Genomic DNA, 21,441 nt, shown 5'->3' with positions numbered 1-21,441 from the left:
CCTAGTAAACAAGGGTTTTGAGGCAGGCAAGCATGAGATTAGATCATCTTACAATATCTTTGACACTGCTACCTGGGTATCTGCAGCTGCTATCTCGGCAAAACGATGGGCCTGGCTCAAGTCTTCCGACCTTCGCCCTGAAGTACAAGACGGATTAATCGACCTGCCTTGTGTAGGAGATGATCTGTTTGGCGAGCAGATTCAATGAACAGTGGCGGAACTCAAGGACCATCATGAGACCCTAAGACAGCTCTGATGCCTTCTGAGTACTCTTCAAAACAGCTCTTCCGGAAGCACTCTTAAGTCATTCTTCCGCCCGAAGAAATCCTACCCACCACTAACTAGAACCCGTTCCACGAGACAGTTTCAAAAAGCCCAGTCTTGTCTGACACAAAAACAAAAACCTCAAGCAGCTCCTCAGCTGGGCCCTGCTTCCGGTTTTTGACTCCTACATAGAGAGCAGCAGCCAGCTTCCATTGCCCCACATACCAGTGGGAGGTCGATTTGTGCCATTTCAGCAATAGGTGGCACTCTTATCTCAGACCAGTGGGTCCTGGCGATAATTGCTTAGGGTTATCATCTGAACTTCCTCTCCATTCCACCGGCCTCCCCACCTCTACAGACGTGGAGAACATCCAATCACTCCATCCTTCTGGAACAGGAGATCTCCCTCCTCTTCCAGTCCAAGACAATAAACCACTGCCCTCCTCTCAGCACGGCCTAGGGTTCTATTCCCGGTACTTTCTAATCCCCCAAAAATCGGGGAGTGTTTGTCCAATTCTGGACCTATGTGCCCTCAACAAGTACCTCCAGCGAGAGAAGTCAAAATGGTAACCTTGGGCTCTCTTCTTCTCTTCTACAAAGCAGAGACTGGCTCTGCTCTCTAGACCTTCAGGACACATACACTCATATTGCAATAATTCCATCCCATCGCAAATATCTGAGGTTTCTAGTAGGCCCCAAGCACTATCGGTACAAAGTGCTTCCATTCGGCCTCGCATCTGCACCACAAGTCTTCACAAAATGCCTCGTCGTAATTGCAGCCTTCCTCAGGACTCAAGGTGTTCACGGCTACCCCTATCTAGACAATTGGTTAATCAGCAAGCTGCTCTGTCATCCCTACATCTTACCTTACACACTGATTTTGCTTGGATTTCTCGTCAACTACGACAAATCCTACTTAGTCCCATCTCAAACCTTGTCATTCATTGGGGCAGTCTTGTACACCTTGCAGGCAAAGGCTTTTCTGCCTCGACAGCAAGCTCTCACTCTCGAGTCTCTTGCACACCAGCTGCAGTCTCAGCATTCCATGACTGCACACCACTTTCTTATCCTCCTGGGACACACGGCATCCTCAGTTCAGGTCACCCCAATGGCCTGCTTGACCATGAGGGTCATGCAGTGGGCTCTTAAGGTCACAATGGACTCAATCCATTCAGCCCCTGTCGACCATTGTCTACATAATCGACTCACACTCAGTTTTTTGCCTGGTGGGAAATCAGGTCAATCTCCTCCAAGGCTTACCCTTCCAGGCTCCAGACCCTCAAATAACTCATCACCAATGCTTCCAGCCTCTGCTGGGGAGCCCATGAGGCCGATCTGCAGACACAAGGATCTTGGTCTCCAGAGGAAGCCAAATACATTTCCTGGAGCTTCAAGCAATCAGACATGCGCTCAGGGTATTTCAGGATCGCCTCTCCAGTCAAGTCATCCTGATCCAGACGGACAACCAGGTGGCCATGTGGTAAATCAACAAACCGGGAGGGACAGGCTCCTACATTCTGTCAGGAAGCTGCACAGATATGGGCGGAGGCCCTCTCCCATTCGATGTACCCCAGGGCCACCTACTTGCTGGGAGTGGACAGTGTGTTGGCAGACAAGCTGAGTTGCACCTTTCAACCACATGAGTGGTCTCTCAGTCCCTCAGTAGCGAACTCGATCTTCCAAAAATAGGGTTATCCTCAAATAGACCTCTTTGCTTCACCTCAAAATAGCAAAGTAGACAACTTCTGCTCTCTCACTCGCAGCTAACACTATCAGCCAAGAGACGCGTTCTCCCTCTCATGGGCAACCTATCTCCTATATGCATTCCCTCCACTTCTCTCAGACTCTCGTGAAGTTACGTCGGGACAAGGGAACCATGATCCTGATAGCACCTCACTGGCCGCGCCAAGTGTGGTTTCCAGTACTTCAGGATCTCTCCATTCGCAGGCACATTCCCTTGGGAAAGGACCCGCTTCTAATCACTCAAAACGACTGGTGCCTACGCCACCCCAAACTTCAAGCCTTGTCCCCGACAGCAAGGATGTTGAAAGGTTAATCCTTCAACCACTTAACCTTTCTGAACCAGTTTCCCGTGTCCTGATTGCTTTGCGGAAGCCTTCCACGAGAAAATCTTATTCTTACAAATGGACCAGGGTTTACATCATGGTGCTCTTCTCTGTCCCTTGACCCCTTTACCTATCCAATCACGAAGTTTCTGGACTATCTCTGGCACTTGTCAGTCAGGTCTAAAACTCCTCCATCAGGATGCATGTCAGTACTGTAGCCGCCTTCCACAAAGGTATCTGATGTTCCCATATCAGTACAACCCCTTGTAACATGCTTCTTGAAGGGCTTGCTTCACCTCAAGCCTCCTTTGAGTCCTCCAGCCCCTTCTTGGGACCTCAACCTAGTTTTGGGTCGGCTCATGAAACCATCGTTCAAAGTCTCTTCAATCCTGTGACCTTCGATATCTCACATGGAAAGTGATTTTCCTTTTGGCAATCACTTCTGCTCGCAGAGTTAGTGAATTACAGGCTCTAGTTACCTATCTGCCTTACACTAAACTTCTGCAGGACCGGGCAGTACTCAACACTCACTCTAAATTCTTGCCTAAGGTAGTTTCGGAGTTTCATCTCAATCAATCCATTATACTATCTACCTTTTTTCCCAGGCCCCATTCCAATCCAGGAGAGCAGGCTCTGCATACCCTTGACTACAAATGGGCTCTAGCGTTGTACCTAGACCGTACAGCTGCCCACAGGAAAAGCACTCAATTGTTTTGTCTCTTTACATTCCATCAAATAGGGGCAGCCTGTGGGAAAGCAGACTCTCTCCTCCTGGTTGGCGGACTGCATATCCTTTTGCTATCAGCAAGCAGGCATTCCACTTCACGACCGTGTTAAAGCACACTCTGTGAGGGCCATGGCAACTTCAGTAGCACACCTATGATCGGTGCCGCTCCCTGACATTTGCAGGGCTGCCACCTGGAGTTCTCTCCATACTTTTACAGCCCATTATTGCTTAGACAAAGCCAGAAGACAAGATTCCATCTTCGGCCAGTCTGTCTTGCGCAACCTATTTACAGTGTGGCGTACCAACACCCTTCCGCCTGCCCGGTGGGGTTCAGGATGCCCTCTGCCAAACTTCAGCCCAGGCCTAGTGCCTTGCACGCCTGCGTACATTTGGTGCATGCTCGGACATCCTCAGCTCGGTACTCACCCATATGTGAGGTCTACCATCCTGCTGCTTGTCCTGTGAGAAAGCAAATGTTGCTTACCTGTAACAGGTGTTTCACAGGACAGCAAGATGTTAGTCCTCACAAAACCCACCCGCCGCCCCGCGGTGTTGGATTCGTAACGTTTTCTTATTTTCCTTTCGGCACTACCTGTAGCTTTTTAACAAGACTGAAGGGGGACCCCCCTGCTGGCTGCAGGGTTAGTGCCATGCTGGGCATGCCCAGTAGGGGCCAGTCAAAGTTCTGGAAACTTTGACAAAAGTGTTCCGTGATTGGGCTCCATCCTGTGATGTCACCCATATGTGAGGACTAACATCCTGCTGTCCTGTGAGAACACCTGTTACAGGTAAGGAACATTTGCTTTCTCCCTAAGAATACTTGGTTCCTGAGAAGCCGGTTTCAGCAAAGTATTATAGGTAAATAGGGAACAATTATTCTTTTATAATTTCATGGTGTATCCCTAGTCTTGCTTGCTACTAACAGCTTTAAATCAAATTGAACAAAATGGTGTTTCCTTAATTGCACAATCAAGCTGTGGAATTCATTGCTGGAGGATGTGTTCAAGGCATCTAGCATAGCTGGGTTCAAAAGGGATTTGGACAGGTTCCTGGAGGAAAAATCTGTAAACAAATGCCAATAAAGAAAATATGTGCAGAAAGGTTTTAGAGATGGTTGGAGGGATTAGTTATAGGAGAAACATTCTGTGCAAATGAAGAAGTTCTTACAACTGTTCCAAACATTTTGTAGGAAACTATGGTCCAGGAGGTGGCAGTGGAAGTGGTGGATATGGAGGGAGAAGCCGTTATTGAGTTTCTGAAAATTGCCATGGGTAAGCATACATTTTAGTGTCAGGCTGAATTTTTATGCAGTTTATTCATTTTTAGAATTAGCTGTAGGAGTGAAAGCTTTTTAGGATTATATTGTCTTTCCTTTAAAATCTGGCTAGATGAAATCATAACCTATTTTTTTTACTCTTTACTTCTGTTGAAACAGGCTTCACTGTATAAATAGGAGAGGATGAGAGCCCAGAGGTAACAGAAACAGCTTCAGGTTATCGAATTAACAAAATGTTAAGGAAACTCACTCTTTATCTCAGTCTTGCATAAGTATGCAATGATATGGCAGAAGACACCAGAGCAGATGCAGAGAGCCATTTTTGAATGGAGTGGATTATTTAAAAACATTACCTTACTGTGGAGGAAGGACTGTATAAAAAAAAACAAAAAAAGAAAAAAAAAAACTTTGGAGACAGTTTCTTAGCTTTTTAATTGTTGTTTCTTTTTAGTGGTCTTTGTAAGAGTATAGAAGCATTCCTTCTTTGATAATGTTCAATTTGTAAGTTTCAGGTGACATGTGAAACCTTTTTTTAAGATTTTCTCAAGTTTTGAAAAGCAATTGGCCAGGATCATGGTGTAACGAGACTACGTTTTTCTTTTAAATATTCAGTGCGTGTGTAGAGTTAAGAAGCTGTTGTACATTTATGATTAATAAAATAATTATAAAGGAAATTGTCTAATTTTTATTGTTAAAAATAAGGCAAGGAATAGTTAAGGACCTCTACAAAGGTATTTTTAACATGTTAAATGTTGGTCAGAAAAAGTGTTTTTGTCTGCGCATCATCGGGAGAAATGTATCTAGATAACGGAGGGATCTCTGCAAGGAGAAATGCCTTTTTAGATCTTTTAGATGCAGCTGCTGCTTCAATGGCAAGGAAAGGAAATATCCCCAGCGAGGTACTCTTCCCAGGGATACAGGTCTAGTACAAGAAAACTCTTGAACCGACTGCTAAGTTCAGCCAGTCTTAAAAAGCTGAGCTGTATATCTGCAAAGCTTTAACCACAATAGTTTAAGGATGCCATCGAAAGCTGAGGGCTAGAGCAAAGTAGTTCTAAGCTTCAGTTAAACTCCTTTAGGTAAGATCTTATTTACTTTTCCTTTCTTAAAATTCAAAAACCAAGATAAACATGCTTTGACAGTGTGATCTTTCAGTATAGTGCTTACCATATTTAGTTTAACGTGGTAATGAGTTAATTACCAACTAGAGTAATTTTGCACTTGTTCTTTTTGCATTCTAAAATCACAAGTTGTTAAAGTTGCTTTCTACAACTGAATAATTTTCCTTCTTACTGGACTCTAGCTTTTGATATGAACATGGACAAGCACAGTCTACTGATACAAAAACTGTAAACGGCTCCATTTGAACAAATCAGTCAAGCATGTGGCAGTTTAGTACAGTTTTGCAACGGTTCCATCATGGGAGTTGGTAATAAAATGGTAGGTGAAATCTGGATTAATGGATACTTTAAAAAAAAACAAAAAACCCCCACAAAAACTTGTTTATTTCTGCAGTATGTATTTAGGAAGGGAGTATGGGAGATTATTAGGTCTAATTATCGAAAATTAGTATTCAATTTAAAATTACATCATATATATATATATATATATATATAGAAACAGGTACAATATTGGTCTTTAGTTGCAGAAGGGCTATAATCATCTGGAAGCAAGTAGTTATATATTTATACCTCTAATGGACTTCCTCATACTAAACTCTGGGGAAACTACTCTCATTCTTGTAGTTTGTACTATCACCAAGGTTTTAAAAAGTGCAAATATAGGGTCGGATTTTCAAAGGGTTACCTATTTTCAAAAGGCCTGGTGGCACGCGTAAAGCCCTGGATGCGTGTAAGTCCCAGGGCTTTACTAAGGGGGTGGGGTCGCGGCCATGTGACTGCAGTTGGCCAGCGTGCAACTTACTTCAGGTGGGGGAGGTAGGGGAAGGGAAAGTGTGTGTGTGTGGGGGGGGGGGGGAACGGGGGAAGGCAGTGCGGCTCGCTGTGCGCAAGGTGAACAATTGTGTGCACCGACCCCGATTTTTTTTATTTTTTATTTTTTTTTATAACTTGCGCGCACATGTACGCCACGCGCATCCTTTTAAAATCTACCGCATAATGTTCAAGTTATTTTAGCAGTGTTAAATCTAGACTCTCTCAAACTGGATAAAGTCAGCTTGCTTTTTATTGATTTTCCAAAGAATGTATCGAATGTAGAACAATTTGACCAATTTGGGGGAATCAAAGAGCAAGTACCCAGTATTCTTGAGCCATCTGACCAGCCATTAAACTATATAAAAATGTTTCTAATGTGCTACAATGGCAACAGATGTTACTGCAGAATGTTCTATTATATGAAGCTGCTTTGATTCCGCTACACTACAGGAATGCAGCAGCATTTGAGGCCAGGCTTCCACAACTACTATAGAGTTTAAAGTATTTACTGGTATGGTTTAATTTAGAAAATGTTTATTCAGATAATTGTACAAACTTAAGAATTCTCTGGGGGAGGTGTCCCTGCTGGAACTTGATAGTACTCACACCTATTTTTTTCCCCCTGCATCAGACCCTGGGCAGTGAGAGGGGAGGGGCTCTTTTCTACTCCATACTCACCTCTTGATCTGTGCAGGCTGGTGCCTGGAAGGGAAAGGGGTGGGGGGGGGGGGGGATGGAGTAAAACAGCATGCTGTTCTATGCAGTATGCCAGATCTGTACTCCGTGACCAAGGATAATACAGATCAACACCAAAACCTGGTAACTATTCATACTGTAAACATTCTGTACCCTATAACTTTAATTCCTCTGCATTCACGCAGGCCAGTCCACACCAGTGAGTTTTATGCACTCCTACCAGCAGATGGAGACTGAGTAAAGCTGATGTTGCTGACATGTAGCCCTGCCCCAATAACAACCTGCGAGTATTCTTCTTCTCCAGCAGACGGTGGGCATACATCTTCTTTGTGGGGATTGCTTGTAGTTAAAAATAAAAAATAGACCCGGTAAGGAAAAGAGGATCCTAAAATTTCCCTACACTTTTTAGCTGAACTTAGTTAGCCCTCCCTGGCTTAGAGCACAAATCAGGAAACAAGCCTTCACCATCGCTTCTTCTCCCCCCCTTCTTTTTTTTTTTTTTCTTCAAGTCTACACCTGGACAGGCTTCCAGACATATAGCGCTCAACTGAGGCAGGGACCAAACTGGTGTCACCTCATGATCTGAAGTGGTGAATTTTATAATATATGGTCTGCCAAGATTAGAGAGAGAGAGAGATATACCATTTTTCCAAGCCTAGCCTCACAAAGTGAGTTGGAGAAGATGGCAAATAGGGGCAAATCTCAAGGTTCCTCAACTTGCCAGAGGACAAGAAGGTACCATCTCCTCCTTTTTGGGACAAAGGGCTGCTCCAGGGATTCCCATATATTTCATTCTTAAAGATAAGCAACGACTCAAATTACCAAGCTTAGCGCTGCCGAAGCAGCAGGCGCAAGAGCCTCCGCCATCGGGCCAACAAGCATCGCAACGTGTCTAAATCGGCGTCAGCAAAATCAACGTTGACAGTCTTATTCGACGCTGAAGCAAATTTAATCAGCGCCGACGCATCCAGAGCCAAAACAAATCCTTGCGATGCCGACGCACTTGACGCTGGAACACCTGAAGCACTTACATTGTACGCCACAAGAACCATACCTCCCCCACCCCCCCCGAGGACCTTTCCTACCCCAAGTTCCTCGACAAAGTTGGAACAACTTTAAGTTTAGATACCCAAAAGGTTCCAAACCCTAGAACGGAGACAATAGGGATCCTAAAGTTCTTTGATCTCCCTTATGAACCCACTTCATTACCATCACATCAAGTTCTGGACACTCTTTTGGGAAAATCTTGGGAGACCCCTTTCTCAATTCCTCCAGTATTGAGGAAAATTGATCTAAAATTCAAAATGAGGCACTCAAAATTTTATTTGCCATTACAGTTGCTACACGCCTCTATAGTGGTGGAGTTGGCACTACAGAGGGCAAAGAGAACAAAAACATGCTCCGGCGCTCCCCCAGGGAGGGATCATAAATATTTGGACAACTTTGCTAAGAAATATTTTCAATCTGCAATGTTAGCAGCTAGAATAAATCAACATCAATTCTATATAGTCTAATACATATGAGTGTGTGCAGCAATTAAAACTTCTATTTCCGTTAGGGGAAACCACACCAACCCCACCCCAAGCACTGCAAGATATGGAGGAGGCTATGAGACACCTCAGAACAGTTTGAGTCTTTCAAGACAAATTCTAGATCTACAACGGCCATCGCAGCCCATAGAATAGCATTGCTCAGATCCTGTACTATTTGTGAAGACATCCACAAAACGTTAGCAAACCTCCCCTGTACAGGAGACAACTTATTTGGAGACTCTCTACAAGAGACGGTAGCACAACTAAAAGAGCAATCGGTAGCAGTGCCATCCTTAACCAATCCTATACTACATACTTCTTTCTCTCGCCGATATCTTGCGCAATTTTGACGTCCCACATATCAAAGACGTCAATTCCAACCTTACCAATCCTACAGAACTACTCCATATACACTGGTTCAACGCCCACAGGGGACAACAAACCCAACAGAGGAGAAGTTGTCCCAGAATCCAGAGGGCCCAAGTGCAAACACAGCAAAACAACCCGAAGCCCGCATCGTCTTTTTAAAGAGGATTGGGCCACCACCACCTACGCTTATTGGAGGCAGATTAACCAACTTCTTACAAGCCTGGTTAACTATCACCACAGATCTTTGGGTGCTACAAATAATCAGAGAAGGGTACCGACTGAATTTCAATACTATGCCATCTCTCCCTCGGCTGAGCCACCTCAGAGAAAGTCGAGGAAATCACACAACTGGAAAACAAATTATTCCACCTTCATACCCAGAAAGCGATACAATTCATTCCATCAATCCATCATAATATGGGTTTCTACTCCCCCCAACTTCCTCATTCCCAAGAAATCGAGTGGATTATGCCCCATCCTGGATCTCAGGGAGTTGAACAAACACCTCGTATGGGAAAAATTCAAGATGGTATCTCTCAAATTGATCCTAACACTTCTACAACATAACGACTGGCTGTGTTCCCTGGATCTGAAGGATGCTTACACTGCATCGCAATGCATCTAGTATCTTGGCAATACCTCTGCTTCCAATGCAATGGCAAACACTACCAATACAAAGTCCTTCCTTTCAGACTATCAGCAGCTCCCAGGGTTTTCACAAAATGTATGGCAGTGGTGGTGGCCCACTTAAGGAAATAATTTGATTCCCTCTTTTCTTATCTGGACGACTGGCTCATAGTAGCATCAAACCCACAGATACTACAGACTCATCTCGAGCAAACTATAGAATGCCTCCAGGACTTAGGCATTGTCGTAAATTACAAAAAATCTACACTCACTCCCTCTCAAACTCTTCAATTCATAGGAGCACAACTAATTACCACCAGGAACAGAGCATTCCTTCTGAAAGAAAGACAACTTATTTTGCGAACGCTTCTATCCCAACTACTAGCTACACCAAAACAGTCAGCTCTTCTAGTACTCACTATTCTCACAGGACAAGCAGGATGGTTGTCCTCACAAATGGGTGACATCGAGGATGGAGCCCACCACGGAAAACTTCTGTCAAAGTTTAAACAGAACTTTGACTGGCCCCTACTGGGCATGCCCAGCAAGGCACTGACCCTGCAGCCAGCAGGGGTCTCCCTTCAGTCTTCTTTTTTCCGCGCAGCAGTTGCCACGCGGTGAAGGGAGCTCTCTAACCACGTTCCTGACAGGAATTTGGAAGTTAATTTCCTAAGAAAGTTTGCCCCTCAGGGGTCTCCCTTCGACAAATTTTTAGTCATCTTACGGAACCCGGTAAGTTTTTTGCCTTTTTCCATCGACTACCGTCGAATTTGGCCCTTGAGGCCTGTTGGCACTTACCGATCCCCAGCCTAAATTTTGGCTTCAGGCCATGGCAACGGGGTTCCGCCGTTGTCCGGATTGTACCCGGACTATGTCCATCACAGACCCCCACAGGGTTTGTGTGATGTGTTTGGGTAGTGAGCATGATGTCCTGACTTGCACCAAATGTGCCTTAATGACACCCAAGGGTCGCAAAGCCAGGATGGAGAAGATGGGGCTCCTCTTCCATGCACCCACCCCAACGCCATCGATAGCATCGACGTCATCGGAACCGGCACCGTCGAAGTTGTACCATCATCGTCAACCCTCCGGTGACCGCCCGCCATCGATCGCTTCTCGGCCGTCGACTCCCGTCCCTTCCCCGGATGGGCGAGGGGATCGGAAGGAAAAGCACCGCTATCGACGGCACAAATCTCGGCCTGTCGAGGATCCACAGCCATCGACCTCTGCTCAAGCCGAGCCACCGACAAAGAAGCCACGAACAGACCGGACACCCTCCACGTCTCGTTCGCAGGCATCGAGGAAACCCTCACCCTCCCGGGGTGCGGGGGCCGTGATCCCACCGGTTACGGTGGTCCCTCCGGCCCTGCCTCAGCCTCCCTCTCCCGTCGAGCCGGGTATGGTTACCCCTGGTCTCCGGGCAGAACTGGACCGGCTGGTCCAGGAGGCCATCGAGAAAGCGATGAAGAAATTGCAACCTCCATCGGCACCGTCTCCGGCACCGGTTCCAGTGCCGCCCCCGGCACCGACACCGGCACCGGCTTCGCCACCGAGGAGGGAACCGACCACCGAGCCGTTTATACAAGCGCTAGCACCGCTACTGAGCCGCATGGAGGCGCTCATGACGGCCCTTCCATCGGTGATTCCAGTGCCATCGACAACACCACCGTCTCCGACTGGATTTTCATCGGCAGGAGAAACACCGTTCCGGATTCCCCCTTCCGGGGTGGTTCCATCGGTGCCTTCTGGTATATCTCCACCGATATATCCTTCGGTTCCATCCGTTCCACGCCAGGCACCGATTCCATCGACAGCACCGAAGCCATCGATGCCATTTCTGGTTCCACCTACGGCACCGATTCCACCTCTGTTTCCATCGATGCCTTTAGAGCCTCAGCCAGGTCCATCAGGGTTACAAACCCCACTTGATCCCTACGATACCTGGGGTGATGATGATGATACATCTTCTGACACGGATTTACCTTCGCCTCCATCTCCTACAGAGAGTAGAAAAAGATCTCCTCCTGAGGATCTATCTTTCATTAACTTTGTGAAAGAGATGTCAGAAGTTGTACCTTTTCAACTACAATCTGAAGCTGATGACAGACACCAGATGATGGAACTCCTTCAATTTCTGGATGCTCCAAAAATCATCGCTTCCATCCCTATACACCAGGTGTTTTTGGATCTGCTCAAGAAAAACTGGGAATCTCCTTCATCAGTGTCCCCAGTTAACAAAAAAGCTGACTCCACCTACCTTGTCCAGTCAGCACCAGGTTTCCAAAAACCTCAACTGGATCATCGCTCTGTTGTGGTTGAGTCCGCGCAGAAGAAGGCCAAGCGTCTTAAGCCACACTCTTCTACTCCACCTACCAGGGACAACAAGTTCCTAGATAGTGTTGGACGGAAAGTCTATCATGGAGCTATGTTGATTTCACGCATAGCTTCATATCAACTTTATATGACTCAGTACAACAGAGCCATCCTTAAGCAGATGCAAGACTATGCTGACACGTTACCAGACCAATACCAACCGCAGCTTCAAGCCCTTCTTCACAAGGGATTTGAGGCAGGGAAGCACGAGATTCGGACTGCCTACGACATATTCGATGCTTCCACAAAAGTTTCAGCCACAGCCATCTCAGCCAGACGTTGGGCTTGGTTAAAATCATCCAACCTTCGCCCAGAGGTTCAGGATCGTCTTGCTGATTTACCCTGCTTAGGCGATAATTTGTTTGGAGAGCAAATTCAGCAGATTGTGGCGGAGTTGAAAGACCACCATGAGACGTTGAAACAACTCTCATCTGTCCCACCTGAGCTGACCTCCAAGCAACCGCAAAAGAAAGACTCTAAGAAGTCATTCTTTCGACCACGCCGTTATTACCCTCCATCGGCCAGGCCTCGTCCAGCTCGATCCTCTACTAGGCCTCAGCCGCGTCAGCCTAGGAAACAAAGGCCTACTGTAGCCCCTCCTCCTGGGCCTGCGGCTGGCCTTTGACTCCCCTGTAGGGAACACATGCCAAACCCCTCTTCCGGACATCCCTGTAGGAGGTCGACTGTACCATTTTCTACAACCTTGGTTGCAGATCACCTCAGATCAGTGGGTGCTAACAATTATCGCACAGGGTTACCACCTCAACTTCATAACTCTTCCGGCAGACTCCCCGCCTCTTCAAGCGTGGAGTCTATCCACCCATTTGGCTCAATTACAACAGGAAGTATCCCTTCTTCTGCAATCAAATGCTATAGAACCCGTTCCTCCCTCTCAACGAGGCAAGGGATTCTATTCCAGATACTTCCTAATACCAAAGAAATCAGGGGGACTACGTCCCATTTTGGACCTTCGAGCCCTCAACAAATACCTTCAAAAAGAGAAGTTCAAAATGGTAACCCTAGGTGCGCTGCTCCCTCTGCTTCAAAGAGGGGATTGGCTGTGCTCTCTCGACCTCAAGGACGCTTATACCCATATTGCGATCACACAATCCCATCGCAAATATCTGCGGTTTCTAGTAGGCCACGAACATTATCAATACCGTGTCCTCCCTTTCGGTCTAGCTTCTGCCCCACGAGTCTTTACCAAATGTCTCGTAGTGGTAGCAGCATTCCTCAGGAAGGAAGGTGTCCACGTCTACCCATACCTGGACGATTGGCTAATCAGGGCCTCCACCCAACAGATAGCTCAATCCTCCCTAAAATTGACAATTCAAACACTCCTTTCCTTAGGGTTTCTCGTCAATTACGAGAAATCTTGCTTAGTCCCGTCTCAAACCTTATCCTTCATTGGGGCAGACTTGGACACCTTACAGGCAAAGGCTTACCTTCCTCTTCAGAGGGTCCACACCCTAATGTCCCTGGCTCGCCAGCTCCAGTCTCAGAACACTGCCACGGCTCGCCAGTTCCTCATTCTCCTAGGGCACATGGCATCCTCGGTTCAAGTCACTCCCATGACCCGACTAGCCATGAGAGTAACACAATGGACTCTACGACACCAATGGATTCAAGCTTTTCAGCCTCTGTCCTCCATAGTCACAGTCACACAAGTGCTGCGCCTATCCTTAACCTGGTGGACGACTCAGGTCAACCTCCTTCAGGGCTTACCCTTTCTTCCACCGGATCCGCAAGTAATCCTAACCACCGACGCTTCTCACATCGGTTGGGGAGCCCATGTGGACGACTTTCAAACCCAAGGGTTATGGTCCAAAGAGGAAGCCGAACACCAGATAAATTTCCTGGAACTTCGAGCAATCCGCTATGCGCTCCGCACTTTCAAAGATCATCTCTTTCATCAGATAATCTTAATCCAGACGGACAACCAAGTGGCCATGTGGTACATAAACAAGCAGGGAGGCACAGGCTCCTTCCTTCTGTGTCAGGAAGCTGCGCAGATCTGGGCGGAAGCCCTCTCCCACTCCATGTACCTCAGGGCCACTTACCTGCCGGGAGTAGACAATGTATTGGCAGACCAGCTGAGCCGTGTCTTCCAACCACACGAGTGGTCACTCGATCCTCTGGTAGCGACCTCTCTGTTTCACAAGTGGGGTTCTCCCCGCATAGACCTCTTTGCGTCCCCTCAGAACCACAAAGTGGACGATTACTGCTCTCTCATTCGGAGCCAGCACTCTCGGCCGAGGGATGCATTCTCCCTCAAGTGGACAACCGGTCTGCTCTATGCATTCCCTCCACTTCCTCTTGTGTCAAAGACTCTCGTGAAGCTACGCCAGGACGGGGGAACCATGATCCTGATAGCACCTTACTGGCCACGCCAAGTATGGTTTCCAATACTCCAGGATCTCTCCATCCGCAGGCACATTCCTCTGGGAAAGGACCCGCATCTGCTCACTCAAAACGACGGATGCCTTCTCCATCCCAACCTCCAAGCCTTGTCCCTGACGGCATGGATGTTGAAAGGTTAGTCCTTCAGCCTTTCAACCTTTCAGATTCCGTTTCTCGGGTCCTGATAGCTTCACGAAAGCCTTCCACAAGAAAGTCTTACTCATACAAATGGAAAAGGTACACATCATGGTGCACTTCTCAGTCCCTTGATCCCCTTTCCTGTCCAATCTCCAAATTCTTGGACTATTTATGGCATCTCTCTGAATCAGGTCTTAAAACCTCTTCTATCAGAATGCATGTCAGTGCGGTAGCCGCCTTCCATAAAGGTGTACAGGGTGTCCCTATTTCAGTACAACCCCTAGTAACACGTTTTCTTAAAGGCTTGCTCCATCTGAAGCCACCCTTACGTCCTCCGGCCCCATCTTGGGACCTTAACCTGGTTCTTGGTCGTCTAATGAAACCTCCTTTCGAACCTCTGCACTCCTGTGAGTTAAAGTATCTCACATGGAAAGTGTTATTCCTTTTGGCTATCACTTCAGCTCGCAGGGTTAGTGAATTGCAGGCCCTAGTTACCTATCCGCCTTACACTAAGCTCCTGCAGGACCGGGCGGTACTCCGCACTCACCCTAAATTTTTACCTAAGGTAGTTTCTGAGTTTCATATTAATCAATCCATCATACTACCTATCTTTTTTCCCAGGCCCCACTCCAACTCCGGGGAACAGACTCTGCATACCCTAGACTGCAAACGAGCTCTAGCTTTTTATCTAGACCGTACAGTTGCTCACAGGAAGAGCACTCAATTATTTGTCTCTTTTCATCCTAACAAGTTAGGACATCCTGTGGGTAAGCAGGCTCTTTCCTCCTGGTTGGCGGACTGCATTTCTTTTTGCTATCAGCAAGCTGGCATTCCCTTTCAAGACCGTGTAAAAGCACACTCTGTGAGGGCCATGGCGACGTCAGTGGCACACCTTCGATCGGTGCCGCTTCCTGACATCTGCAGGGCTGCAACCTGGAGTTCTCTCCATACCTTTGCAGCCCACTATTGTTTGGACAAAGCTGGAAGACAGGACTCCATCTTCGGCCAATCTGTCTTGCGTAACCTTTTTCCAACGTGACGTACCAACACCCTTCCACCTTCCCGGTAGGGTGCGGATGCCCTTTACCAAATTCCACCCCAGTTGTAGTGCCTGTTGCACGTCATTGGGTGCATTTGGTGCAAGTCAGGACATCCTCAGCTCGGTACTCACCCATTTGTGAGGACAACCATCCTGCTTGTCCTGTGAGAAAGCAAATGTTGCTTACCTGATGTAACAGGTGTTCTCACAGGACAGCAGGATGTTAGTCCTCACGAAACCCGCCCGCCACCCCGCGGTGTTGGGTTTGTTTTGTTTTTACTTTCTAGGCACTGCCTGTAGCTTTGAAAATCAGACTGAAGGGAGACCCCTGCTGGCTGCAGGGTCAGTGCCTTGCTGGGCATGCCCAGTAGGGGCCAGTCAAAGTTCTGTTTAAACTTTGACAGAAGTTTTCCGTGGTGGGCTCCATCCTCGATGTCACCCATTTGTGAGGACTAACATCCTGCTGTCCTGTGAGAACACCTGTTACATCAGGTAAGCAACATTTGCTTTCTGGGACACATGGCAGCGGCCATTCACACAGTCCCAAACACCCGCCTTCACATGCGCAGACTACAGTGGGACTAAAATTAGTGGTCTCAGCATAGTCAGCCTCTCTTGCATATCCTATCCCTGTCGACAGCAATGAAAAAAGATTTAACGTGGTGGCTACAAAAAAGGACCCTCACCAAAGGTGCTTTGTTCTCAAACCCCCCACACAATGTAGTCCTCACAACGGATGTGTCACACAAAGGATGGGGAGCTCACCTAGACATATAAGGCCAATGGTCCCCAAAGGAGTGGACCTACCAGATCAACTTGTTGGAACTCAGAGCAATATGAAACGTCCTCAAAACATTCGTCCCATATCTGAGGAGGAAGAGAGTAATGGTTTACACAGACAACCAAGTAGCGATGTACTACATAAACAAGGAGGGTCAGGTTCTTGGAGCCTGTGCAAAGAAACACTTCTCATACTGGAGTGGGCACATAGCAATTCGATCTAATTATTTATTTATTTATTTATTGTTTTTGTTATACCGAGTTTCATGATAGGCATCACATCAACCCGGTTTACAAATAACAAGGAGTGTAAAGCATAACGTAACGTAAAAAACAATATTTTCAATAAGAACCTTGAACTTTAAATACAGTGGCTAATTACAAGCGACATATCTTCCAGGCATCACTAACACTCGAGCAGACAAACTGAGCAGGATTTTTCACCCCCAAAGGGATCTAAATCAACAGATAACAGACATTTTCGACAAATGGGGTGTACCACACATGGATCTTTTCACTACCGAACACAACAGGAAAGCGCAGCAGTTCTGCTCAGTCCTGCCCAGTCCTCTTGAGTATCACAGGATGCCTTTCTTATCCCATGGACAGAAGGCCTCCTGTATGCTTTTCCTCCAATTCTGCTTATTTCCCGCACAATTAAAAAATGCATTCAAGATGCAGCGGATCTTATACTCTTAGCACCAGCGTGGCCACGACAACCCTGGGACAAATCTCATTCTGACAATCATGACTCCGATCCTACTAGGAGAACGCAACAGTCTCCTGTCTCAAGAGAACAGTGCTTTACTACATCTGATGCACACCTCGTTACATTTCACTGCTTGGAGATTGAAAGGGTTTTGTTAAATGAACAAGGATTCTCGTCTCACGCACAAGACATCATATTGGTGGCCAGAAAACAGTCAACGAGAAAAAATTACCTAGCAAAATGGAAACATTACTCTACGTGGTGTAATACTCACCACCTTAACCCTGCAGACTGCTCTCCAAAGTTTCTCATGGACTATCTGCATACGCTTTATAGCTCAGGTCTTGCTACCACATCTATACGAGTTCACTTGAGTGCCATAGCGGCTTTTCACAAACCACATCAAGATAAGTCAATATCTTCCCATCCATTGGTAACTAAGTTCATCAGAGGCCTCACTCGCGGCCGCCCATCACCAAACCACCGGTGGCATGGGACTTCAATATTGTTTTGGAACAATTGATGTTTTTTCCATTTGAACCACTAGAAACAGTGCACCCAAAATACCTAACTTGGAAAGTGTGTTTTCTGGTGGCAGTTACTTCAGCCAGACAGGTTAGTGAACTACAAGCTTTAGTTCACTATACATAGATTCTGCAGTTTTAGAAGCGCAAAGTAGTGCTCGGAACTCAACCTCCCTTTCTTCCAAAGGTGGTTTCGGCGTTTCATTTAAACCAAGCAATTGAACTTCCAACGTTCTTTCCAAAAGCACACCACGACAGAGGAAAAACTGCTTCACACGTTAGACTGTAAAAGAGCACTAGCTTATTGGACACAGAGTCCAGACCTTCACAACTCTCTCTCATTTAATCCTAATGCGCCAGGACTTCCAGTATCAAAGCGCACCATATTGAGCTGGATTACACAGTGTATTCTTTACTGCTACCTACAAAGCCGAACTCATATCAAGTTCGAGCAGTTTCCACTTCCATGTCTCATTTGAGACACGTTCCTCTTCTGGATATTTGCAAAGCGGCCACATGGTCATCTCTGCATACCTTCACTTCTCATTACTGTCTCTATCATCAAGCGACTGCAGATGCCAAAATCAGTCAAGCAGTCTTACAAACTTGTATAAATCCATAACAAACACTTGACTGCCCACAATGTCACACCCTATTCTGAAGGCTAAAACAGTCAAGCGTGGCGTGACCAGGAGCTTGGGATTCCTATCAACAGCCTGGCTAATTCAGCCCTGCTATCGACTGGGGAAAAAGCAAGTTTGCTTACCATAAATGCTTTTTCCGTAGATAGGATGAATTAGCCATGCAGCCCCTCCCTCCTCCCTGGACAGTCCAAGATTACACAAACATCTATGCTTAATTACTGACTGAGGAGAATCAGTCTTCCTGCACGGGAACACACGCTCAGCCACAGAGCAAAGCTCTGCACTAAGCTTTGGTAAAGCTCCACCTCCTGGGCCTTGATAGACAGTCCCATCAACAGCATGGCTAATTCATCCTGCTATCTACGGAAACACCGTTTACGGTAAGCAAACTTGCTTTTCCTTTAGGCATAAAAAGCCTAGTATGGATGTGGACTCTGGGGCCAGAGCACCTTTATCTTCACAATGAATGTGTGGGGGTTCATCCTGGATCAGGAGATAGCTGGGCATCTATCTCACTTTTATCAAAGGTGGGCCTGGATTACAATGGACCAGTGGCTATGCTCTAGAACCAGGGGTGAGGAACCTTTTTGGCTGAGAGCCATGAACGCCACATAGTATGGCTCTCACGGAATTACATTTTAAAATAACAACCCCCTACTCTCCTGACGCCCCCAAGACCTGCCAAATTAATTTACTACAACCCCCCCCCCCCCCCCCCCCAAGACCTGCTAAAAGTCCCTGGTGATCCAGCGGGGGTCCAGGGCTCGCAGACAAATCTTTAATAAAGTGAAAATCTAACAAAACCCCCCACCCTCCTGACGCCCCCCATGATCTCCAAAATTAATTTACTACAACCCTCACCCTCCTGATGCCCCCCAAGACCTCCAAAATTAATTTACTACAACCCCCACCCTCCTGACCCCCCCCAAGACCTGCCAAAAGTCCCTGGTGGTCCAGCGGGGGTCCGGGAGCGATCTCCTGGACTTGGGCTGTCGGCTGCTAGTAGTCAAAATGGCACAGACGGCCCTTTGCCCTCATTATGTCACTGGGGTCAACCAATGGCGGCGGTAGCCCCTGTGACATAGTAAGGGCAAAGGGAAGTTGACGCCATTTTGATTACTGGCAGCCAACGGCCCTTTGCCCTTACTATGTCACAGGGGCTACTGCCGCCATTGGTCATCCCAGTGACATAGTGAGGGCAAAGGGCCGTTGGTGCCATTTTGACTACTGGCATCCGACAGCCCAAGTCCAGGAGATCGCTCCCGGACCGCTCCTGAACCCCCACTGGACCACCAGGGACTTTTGGCAGGTCTTGGGGGGGTCAGGGGGGTGGGGGTTGTAGTAAATTAATTTTGGAGGTCTTGGGGGGCGTCAGGAGGGTGGGGGATTTGGTTAGATTTTTACTTTTTTATTAAAGATTTGTCTGCGAGCCAGATGCAGCCATCAAAAGAGCCATAGGTTCCTGACCCCTGCTCTAGAATCTCAGAATTCCTCCAGATGTATTTTATGGTTTCTCAATGCAACTGTACAAAAGAGTGGCAGTGGAGACTGTTAAGGAGGCTCTTAGATGTGAAGGCAATAATTCTTGTTCCCAGATCGCAAGAGAATATGGGGTACTATTCCATTACCTAACTTCCTTTCCTTTAAGAAATGCAGGCCAATCTACAACCCACCCTCTGTTGCCTACTTGTTTCTGATTTGTACTTTTATATGCGGACGATGCGTGTTTAATTCGTTTGAAGGACTGGTAAGTGATTTAACCAGACCCTAAGATTAGTTGATAACTTTGTGCTGAGCTTAGTGTTTCCCAGTTGATTGGCAAGATGAATGGTTAACATGACTTGACAGTCAAAGTATAATCAGTTTGTCCAATTTGGCTTTTTTAGAGATGATGGCGGGCTGATGTCTGGGCAGGGCTATATGTCAGTGATGTCAGCAAGTCTGCTTTACTCTCGCCATCTGCTGGTAGGAGTCCTTGCCCCTAAGGGATGTGACAGTTACTCTGGTGTATCCATAGACCCAGCCAACACAAGGAGCAGGAATAAGTCAAACAAGGATCTCTCACAAGAACCCAGTATTACTGAGCCATCTGACCAGCCATTAAACTGTTAAAACGTTTTTATATGATGCTGCAATCATGGCAATAGATACTATTATCACTGCATGAATGTTCTATTATATGAAGCTGCTTTGATATCACTGCAGGAATGCAGCAGTATTTGAGGCCAGGTTTCCATAGTATGACATTAATAAAATAAAACCACTGATTTTGAAATGGATGCTGTTTTCACAGTCACAACTTCTCATGGTAAGTGAATAGTAACTTATAGTAGCAATTGTGAAGAAAAAAAAATCGAATAGCGATCCTTCGTCATTGCCAGTTCCAAGTTGGAAATATGAATTCAGGGAGGAATGCAGTTTCTGCTAACAATCTACAATAAGTGAATCAAATTCCTGTGGTCAACTGATATTTGAGAGCAGGGATAGGGAACTCTGATCCTGGAGTACCACAAACGTGTTTGATTTTCAGGATATCTACAATGAATATGCATGAGTTATATTTGCATGCATTGCCTCCATTTATGCATGAGAAATATTTGCATAAAATGGAGGCAGTGCATGCAAATACAACTTATGCATATTCATTGTGGATGTCCTGAATGCCAGACCTGTTCATGACATTCCAAACCTGGAGTTGCCTACCCCTGCCTTGGCTCTTCTGAACTAATAAAGTGAAAGCTTAATTAGGACAAACTATATCTTGTAATGTGGTCTTAAGAGAAATATACATAATGAACGACTTAACTTTTTTTTTTTGTTCTTGGCAGGCAGATGCCATGGTGTTGGCTGCAATAAATGAAGAGGGGACTCAATCACAGAAACGTATCAAGAAGTACAATTTCAAGACTGAATTTGTGTTTGCTTGAAGCAGAGTACTTTTAAATATAAAGGGATTTTGAAAATTATTTATATAAAATGTCTATAGACTTCTCATTCAACCAGTCTCAATTTTTTAAATATTTTAATTTTCTATTTTGTGAATTTAAAAACTTACCACTGTTTTAGTTTATGGTTTTATAATAAAATATTTGGCAGAATTTTTTTTGTTTATTTGCTTATCTGCATTCAGTATTTCGAAGTATATGTAATTGCTATTTTGATAACGAAATATTTGACATTGCTTCAGTTTCACATACACAGTGCTGTTTGGATGCTGAAAGTACTCTGCTTCCTCTGCATTCAGGCAGGCTAATCCACACCACTGAGTTATGCACTCCTACCAGCAGATGGAGATGTCAGCTTTACTCCTTGCTGACATCACAGACCTATATCCCTGCTCTAA

At 46.2% G+C, this 21,441-nt stretch overlaps 1 protein-coding gene across 9 annotated transcripts in view; it reads left to right on the top strand.

The window, feature by feature from the left end:
- The window catches only part of HNRNPA2B1 (heterogeneous nuclear ribonucleoprotein A2/B1), a 131,458-nt gene extending 110,251 nt beyond the window's left edge, over window positions 1-21,207 (top strand). For 5 of the 9 annotated variants that reach the window (XM_029589143.1, XM_029589139.1, XM_029589149.1 and 2 more), the window contains 3 exons: window positions 4,247-4,328; window positions 4,493-5,773; window positions 20,927-21,196. In XM_029589143.1, the coding sequence (XP_029445003.1) occupies window positions 4,247-4,308 (62 nt within the window). In that variant the 3' untranslated portion in view covers window positions 4,309-4,328; window positions 4,493-5,773; window positions 20,927-21,196. Of the gene's footprint in view, window positions 1-4,246; window positions 4,329-4,492; window positions 5,774-20,926 lie in introns of all 9 variants that reach the window. The other 4 variants (XM_029589140.1, XM_029589141.1, XM_029589142.1 and 1 more) reach the window with 4 other exon arrangements.
- The last annotated feature ends 234 nt before the right edge of the window (window positions 21,208-21,441 follow it).

This window comes from Rhinatrema bivittatum, chromosome 2 (assembly GCF_901001135.1).
Source record: "Rhinatrema bivittatum chromosome 2, aRhiBiv1.1, whole genome shotgun sequence".
NCBI lineage: Eukaryota > Metazoa > Chordata > Amphibia > Gymnophiona > Rhinatrematidae > Rhinatrema > Rhinatrema bivittatum.
Note: the sequence above shows the minus strand (reverse complement) of the source record. Positions and strands in the feature narration are given on the sequence as shown.